Source organism: Seriola dumerili, unplaced genomic scaffold (assembly GCF_002260705.1).
Source record: "Seriola dumerili isolate Sdu_G_001 unplaced genomic scaffold, Sdu_1.0 BDQW01000398.1, whole genome shotgun sequence".
Lineage (NCBI taxonomy): Eukaryota > Metazoa > Chordata > Actinopteri > Carangiformes > Carangidae > Seriola > Seriola dumerili.
The window spans coordinates 544,213-552,684 of NW_019174653.1; the positions used below are offsets into that span (position 1 = coordinate 544,213).

Below are 8,472 nucleotides of genomic sequence, written 5' to 3' on the forward strand. Positions count from 1 at the left end.
CATCAATCATCAACCACATTACATCAACACCTTGAGGTATGATCCCTGCACATGACAGATATTGTCTATACTGTGATCTTTTGCACATCTTGTCCAGCAGGAGTTTTGTCATTCTAAAACACTTTTGTTGCTGCCTGTCTTGTTTTTATTACAGTATATGCGAAATGAGGTTTAAATGGATGATTGATATGTCTGTGCAGACACAGCATTAAATTGTACTGAGTGTTTCTTCATATTTACCATCTGCCTCATGATGAATCTAACAGTCACTTTGGTGAATCAGTGTTTTCATTGTTACTTGTTACATTGTATTGTCACTGTTGAAGGACGGACACATTTAAACATTTCTATCATGTTTATTGTTGATTAAAGCAACATAGAAAGTTTTTAATTACAGATTCAGGAAAAACTTCAGTGTGTTGTGATTTCTATACTGTGCTGCTGCTACTGTTAAGATTCATACCAGACACGCTCCATAAAAACCATCAACAAAGCAAAGCTTCATAAGAAAATTTATTTCACATTAAAACTGCATTAATTTCAACAATTTACAATCAACTGTAACTGACAAATTAAAAGTAGAATACAGTTGTGAATGAAGGTACAGGTGAACTTCACTGACACAAGACAAGTCTGCATCATAAAGAGGTGGATAAATCTTATTTAGTAACAAGTATAAATTATAGTAGAGATGTAAAATAATACTTCATAGCTCAGTGAGGACAGAGCAACAGTCTGACAGCTTGACTGTTGTGTGATAAACCATTGTCCTGCTTTCCTCCCAGTGCATGCTGGGATACATTCCAGTACTTCAAACTTTTCTGTTTGAAGTTTGAATGTTTGATGTGATGAAAAAAAGTTTGTTACATTTCATCCAGAATCACAAAGTTTGAATGTAGAAGTCACATAAATATAAAACTAATAAGATTCACCCTGAAATTACAGAGAATCTTTAAATTGTTTGTATGGACATTAACCTTTATATTAACAAGCTACATTTTTATTTACAGATAATTACTGTCATTTTACACAGATTTGTATGTAATTTAAGGAAGCAGAAAAATACTGTATAAATGATACAGTAATCTTTCTTTACAAAAATGGGAAATAAATGAAATTCATTATTATTGGTATAATGCTTCAAAGAGAAGTTTGGCTGTTAATTCACGGATCATTTCTGTCATTTTACAGACTTTTGTTCACAATTTAAAAAAACAGAAAATTACTGTAAAATTTTCAGTCATTAGCCATAAAATTTGGAATATTTTTTACAGTGTATTTTCTAATGTTACCACTGTTCCTACAGGGGTGAGCTCACATATTTTTATCAATAACCTACCACATGATTGAATAATGAATAAAGTCAATTATTAAAATCATCACCATGTCTCTGGTGTCAATATGCCAAGAACTAACACAACACTCATTCAACAGGGATGACTGACTGGCCACGTTTGCAAGTCCAAGGAACCATCTGCTTCTCTATTTTATACATTTAAAATATATGAAGTATTTTTTATATCAACAACCTACAAACACGTACTTTCATTTATTAACTGAGATCACAGAACAAAAATCTACCAGAAAGTTTCCACAGTGTTTCTGTAATAATTCCTACAAACATTCTCACTCAACGAGACAATCAAATGATCTGCAGCTCTCTTCCTGCACCAACAGGGGGCAGTATTCAATTTAAAAGAAAAGTAAAAGAAGCATCAATAAGCTCTCAGATGGGAATCAGGGTAAACTAACAGTAGTTTATGTATTTTTATTTTCTTTGTGTCTCTGGCTGATTCATTCATTTAAATATCTGTATCACTTCCACTGTATATATTCTGTTCTTTATGCTCTGTCTTTCTTTCTTTCTTTCTTTCTTTCTTTCTTTCTTTCTTTCTTTCTTTCTTTCTTTTCTAATTTTGAACGATGTCATTTTTATTTTTACGTTGAGATGAGGTGTTTAATATATATATATATGAATATAAATAAACCCCCCCCCCAGGGTTCCTCTCTGAGTAGTAGTAGTAGTATTAGTAGTAAAAGTAGTAGTATTTGCAGTAGTAGTGGAAGTATTATTTGTAGTAGTATATTAAGTGTTTTCAGATCAAATGAATCACAGTGGAAAGTCTTTTATTGTGAAACATTAGCTGCTCAGTGACGACAGTAAACCCCACCATTCAACAGCTGCGTCAATTTACTCAATGCGAGCGGAAGTATGACCAGAGTTCAGTATACAAAATAAAAGCTAGGTGAGTAGTTGCTCCTGTGGGGGACATGGACACAGAAACATTTAGTAATAGTGTGTTAGTAATATTCAATAGTGCTACATAGCTAGTTTTTATTGATGCTAACACACAGAGATGTTTCTCACATTAACAATTTTAATAAATCTTAGCTGAGGTCACTTATAAAGGAACAAACTTTAATTTGAAATCACATGGTATTCTGACAGAGGAAACATGCTGTGTTTGAGTGCTGTGGTACAGGACAGGATGAGGGCACATGGGAGAAAATTGTTGGTTTTCTTTTTAGAATTCTGAATAGTAGTAATAGTATGAACAGGTAAATCAACCATCTTAAAACTAACTAACTAAATAAATATAATATAAGTAAACAGATAAATAAAATAAGCTAATTGTTTAATATTACCATGTATGAGAATAAAGTTAGTAATTACACTGCTGTCACATGTCTACATTCATGTTTATTTAATTTTTATTGTCTCAAAGTCTTTGATCTGCATGAAAAAACAAATGCAGTTCATCATGAGATATTCAAAGTCGAAACTGTTTTATTTTGAAGTTACAGAGCGGAAGTGGTGTGGTGGTTGATTATTGTTTACTGACTCCGTTGAGGTCTAGTCCAGCGGCTGCAGCCCGGTGCGGAGCAGATGTTGCTGAGTGAAGGTGGAGGGGGAGGCTGAACCGCAGCACTGACACACGGTATGTACCTTCACTTCACCTGGTTCACCTGTGTGTGTGTACCTCTGTGTGTGTTCACCTGTGTGTGTATCTGTGTGTTTTAGCTGCTTTAAACCTGATGTAAAGTGAGTCTCCGTGAAAATGTTTCGTCGTGTTTCATCACAGATGAAGTTTCATCATTTACATGAAACAGATTCAAACTGAAGCGTCTCTGTTTCTGAGGAGGTCACGTGTTAAAGTTCACACAGTTACAGAATCATGAAGCTGTTTGTTCTCAGACAATCAGACCCGGGATTCATCAGTGTGAACGGACTCGCTCAGAGTTCAGGCTGTGCCGTGTTGCCTGCGGGAGTTCAGAGGCCGACACACGTGTTTTCTTCTGTTTTATGAAGTTAAAGTGATAGAAGACAAAATAAAAGTGGGTTAAAAACTGAGTTTAAAGCAGAAGGTGCAGTTAGTGAAGCTACCGTTGGAGGCGCTGCAGCATTTCCTCAGTTTAAATCACTGAGTTCATTAAGAACATGTTTGTCAGTGTGTTACCATCAAATGTCTCAACACACACAGACTTGATTCAACAGACACAGTCTCATTTAAATATAATGAGCCCAAACTAAAATCATCATGTCCGCATTTTAGTGTGAAAAGTGAAAAAACAGCTGATGAAGAATAATCATCAATGAATGTAAAAGCTTGACATTTATTTTGAAAAGCAGTATTTAAACAGTTTGTTTACCTGTTTATGTCTGAGAAGTTTGAACGTGAAGAGCTTGAGGAACTGGTGAGAAAATGTTGTTTCTCCCTCAGTGTTCAGACCAGAGCTGATCAGTTGATTAATCAACAAAAAATGAATCGTCATCTGTTTTGATAGTAGATGAATCGTTTCAGTCCTTTTTCAGAAATGTTCAGGTTTTAATTGCTTTTCTCTGTTGGATGAGACGTACAGAAAAACATTGACAAACACAAGCTGAAGAGTCAGATTATTAATATTTCTAGATATTTATAGTCTAAAGATTCATCGATTAGTCCACTGGTCGTCACATGTTAATGATATTAATTGAATTATTGAATCATGAGTCCAGGGCTGGGACAGAAGGTTTTAAGTCACATTGTTAACACTGCTACTTCACAGAGGAACACAAAACTAATAATGAGCCTTTATCTTTGGGGGACATCACCAGCAGAGACTGACAGGAAGTTATTTTATCACTAAATATGTCCAGTTAGTTGAACCCATGAGGCTCAGTTACATTGCTGTGTACTAACCTGAGGGACCAGGCGTGTAGACGCCGTCTGTCCCTGACTGACTCACTGAGCTTCGCCACTTCTTGTGGAGTTTGATTTTTTTTTCCCTCTGACCAACCGACCAATCAAAAGCTGGTCGACAAAGACTGTCCTCATGAACTAGCGTTCGGTCGACGGGCTCTGCTGTTCCGCCTTAAAGCTGACAGCCGAGGTTGTCCCGGAGCCGGACCGACACCTGTTTGAAAGGAGAGTCTTTAGTCTGTGTGTTATGATTTGGCACTGCATAAATATGTTGGTGTTTAAAGTTGCAGTTTAAAAGTTGAAGTTGCAGTTTAAATGATGTAGTTTTAATGTTGGATGTCTGAGTGTGTGACTGTAACCATGACGACACTCAGACTGAAGGGATTTTACAGCTTGATTCTCAGGTGTTGATCCTGATTCAGTTTGATTTAATCATCATCATCGTCACAACATGTAGTTCAAGGACATTTTTATATGTGTGGGTGGGGGTGTTAATGCCCCCCCCCCACACACACACACACAGTCATTATTCAGACTGTTTCCTGTGTTGTGAACAAAGAGCTGTAGCTGACTGTGATCAAAGTGTGTGTGTGGGGGGGGGGGGGTCGTCTAAGTGCATTAGCAAGTGTGTAAATATCTTCAGACCCCCGTCTCCTCATTGTTCCTGCTCTCAGCCCCCGTCACACTGATCAATCAGGCCAGTATTGATCAGATACGGTCAGTCCTGTGGACATGTTCAGGTCTGACTCTGTGAATCCTGGCTCCTTATCTGTGATCGATTATTGATCTGTGATCTGATCTCACAAACATCCATGTCACTGTGTTTCCTCCATGTTTTTGTTTTAATCATTCTCCGTCGTCCTGCTGTTTTCAACTCTGAGGCCACACGCTGGAAAACAACAAAAAATCATTTGTGAATGTCTTCTTCTTCTTCTTCATGTCAGAATAAACAGAATCTCTGACAGTAGAAACTGTCATCAACAGTTTACACTCGTTCATTAAAGAATAATCAGTTGAAGTGATAATGAAAGTGTGTGTGTTACACTTGGAGTTTGGATTCATGTAAAGTTATTATAACAACATAAACTGATGAAGAAATTAAATGAAAGAAGTTAAAACAACATAATGTGGTTAATGTTTATGGGAAGTTCAACTGATGTCATTTATATGTGTGTGTGTATATATATATATATATATATGACAGAAAATAATACTATATATAACATTACAGCTAGTGTTCACTTCATTAGGTACACCTTGACTGTTCTGTTCTTATAATGCTGAGTCTCTGTTGTCACAGGTGTGAACACTGATCTACAGAGTGTTTATGTGAATGAATTCTAAGTGAATTGTGTGTGTGTGTGTGTGTGTGGGGGGGGGGGGGGGGCTGATAAATGTGTGTGTGATCAGCACTTTCAGCTTAATCATAGTCTAATATCTGCTGTGACCTTTGACCCCGGCACCTTTGAGCCGTGTGCTGGCTGAACCTCCGTCTATCTGTGTTTAACGCAGAGCGAGCAGCAGCCGACAATCATTCAGACAGAGCGACGGCAGAGCGACGGCAGAGCGACGGCAGAGCGACGGCAGAGCGACGGCAGAGCGACGGCAGAGCGACGGCAGAGCGACGGCAGAGCGACATGTCCGTCCTAACACAGCTGGGTCTGCTGCTGTGGAAGAATTTCACCTACAGACGACGACAGACGGTGAGTCACATGATGGTCTCACCTTCATCTTCATGTTTAATGAGTCTCTCCTCCGTTCAGATGAAGCTCTGCAGATAATGATTATTGATTATCGACAGTTTCTTCAGTGAAGTGATGAATGCAGCTCGTCATCACATGAGCAGCTGCAGCCAGAAGAAAATTCACTTGTTCATCAGCTGCTTTTATTTTAGGATTAAAATAAAACTCTAATTTCATTACTTTCAGTCCTGATTGATTATTGATCTGTATCAGCTGTGACTTATTTTCTCATCATGTTTTAACTCAGACTATTATCAATCATTTTAAAGATGAATTCATTGATTATTGGTTCAGATTATTGAAACATCATCTGACTCAACGATTCATTTTCTGTTGATTAACTTATAGTAATAATAGTAATAATAACTAACCCTAATTACACCACTAGTGTTTTAATGATGTTTTTACTCATCAGCTGCTGTAAAACTATTTGAACTAATAATCAAAGTTGATTATTCTCATCTGATCAGGTTTAAATAATCACAGATATTCCCTCTTACTGATCTCAGTGTTGTTTCTCCTTTGTACCTGTGATGATGTCACACGTCTCTTATCAGGTGCTGCCTGATAAACTTTGATCTCCGATCAGTTCTACTTTAAACTCTGATAAAGTCACGATCTCCTTTACAGGGTCTTTTTAAACTGTTAGTTTTAATGATGAGACCTCATTAACTTAAAGCAGGTTTGTACGTGAGACAGATCATGTAAGAACAGGTGATCAGGTCCTGAGCCGCAGGTCTCTACAGGACTGTTGACCCCTCCCTGTACAGAGAACTGAGGACTGACACCATGAGAGGACAGACCAGGTCCTCCTCCGTCTCCTGTCTCAAGTCCACCTGCAGCACTGAAGTGTCTCAGTGATCCTGGTGTGGTCTCTGGTTGATCGATCGACGATTCATTAATTATGAATGACTTCTAATAATAAAGACAAGAAGATGCTTCCTGCCACACACACACACACACACACACACACACAACCCAGAGGGATATGAGAGTCGAGACACGAAGATAAGCGAGAGAGAGTTGAGGAGAGAGTGACGATGAGTAGCCCGACACTTCACTACCGACAACATTAGGTAAATAGCATTAAATATGTATAAAAACAATAACTAAATGAAAACCTCAGAACTTCACATACCCCAAAAACAACACCCATTCACCCAACAACACTCCACACACAAAATTACACACTCACCTATAAAGCTAAACACCCCTTGAACTGCCAAACCCATCACCACACACGCGCCAACCAGAACAAACAAAATAGAGATGCGTAACAGTAAAAACAGAGGACGTATGAGAAGAGAGTGAGAGGAGTGAGTGAGAGCGAGAGAGAGAGTGAGTGAGAGCGAGAGAGTGAGAGAGGTGCAGAGAGAGAGAGCGAGAGAGAGTGAGTAGCGAGAGAGAGAAGTAGAGTGAGAGCGAGAGAGTGAGAGAGAGTGAGAGAGAGTGAGAGCGAGAGAGTGAACAGAGAGAGTGAGAGCTAGAGAGCGAGAGAGAGAGCGAGAGAGCGAGTGAGTGGAGAGAGAGAGAGTGAGAGAGAGTGAAAGAGTGAGTGAGAGTGAGTGAGAGAGTGAGTGAGAGCGAGAGAGAGCGAGAGAGAGTGAGTGAGAGCGAGAGCGTGAGAGAGAGTGAGAGTGAGAGAGAGACGAGAGAGTGGACAAGAGAGAGTGAGAGCGAGAGCGAGTGAGAGCGAGGAGAGAGAGAGTGAGAGAGCGAGTGAGAGCGAGAGAGAGAGAGTGAGAGAGAGTGAGAGGCGAGAGTGAGTGAGAGAAAGAGTGACAGTGAGAGAGAGAGTGAGAGCGAGAGAGTGACAGAGAGAGTGAGAGTGAGAGAAAGAGTGAGAGAGCGAAAGAGAGTGAGAGAGCAAGAGAGAGTGAGAGAGAGAGTGAGAGCGAGTGAGAGAGAGAGAGCGAAAGAGAGTGAGAGCGAGAGAGAGAGTGAGAGCGAGAGTGAGTGAGAGAGAGTGAGACCGAGAGAGTGAGTGAGAAGAGAGTGAGAGCGAGAGAGAGAGAGTGAGAGCGAGAGAGAGAGAGAGAGTGAGAGCGAGAAGAGAGTGAAGCGAGAGAGAGTGAGAGCGAGAGAGTGAGAGCGAGAGAGAGTGAGAGGAGAGAGAGAGTGAGAGAGAGTGAGAGCGAGAGGAGAGGAGTGAGAGTGAGAGCGAGAGAGAGTGAGGAGTGAGAGCGAGAGAGTGAGAGCGAGAGAGTGAGAGCGAGAGAGAGTGAGAGTGAATGAGAGAGAGAGAGTGAGAGAGAGTGAGAGCGAGTGAGAGAGAGAGTGGGGAGAGCGAGAGAGAGTGAGCGAGAGAGAGCGAGAGTGAATGATAGAGAGTGAGAGAGAGTGAGAGAGAGCGAGAGTGAATGAGAGAGAGCGAAGAGAGTGAGAGAGAGAGTGAGAGCGAGTGAGAGCGAGAGAGAGTGAGAGAGAGAGCGAGAGAGTGAGAGAGAGTGATTGAGAGAGAGAGTGAGAGAGAGAGAGTGAGTGAGAGAGAGAGAGAGACAGGAAACCATTAACATACACTAACACTGTGTGAGTTAAAAGCATCCTGA

At 40.0% G+C, this 8,472-nt stretch overlaps 1 protein-coding gene across 2 annotated transcripts in view; it reads left to right on the forward strand.

The window, feature by feature from the left end:
• Positions 1 to 5,818: 5,818 nt before the first annotated feature.
• LOC111233496 (ATP-binding cassette sub-family A member 1-like) overlaps positions 5,819 to 8,472 on the forward strand; it is a 41,021-nt gene continuing 38,367 nt past the window's right edge. For both annotated transcript variants that reach the window (XM_022761321.1, XM_022761322.1), the window contains exon 1: positions 5,819 to 5,884. In XM_022761321.1, the coding sequence (XP_022617042.1) occupies positions 5,819 to 5,884 (66 nt within the window). The remainder of the gene's footprint in view (positions 5,885 to 8,472) is intronic.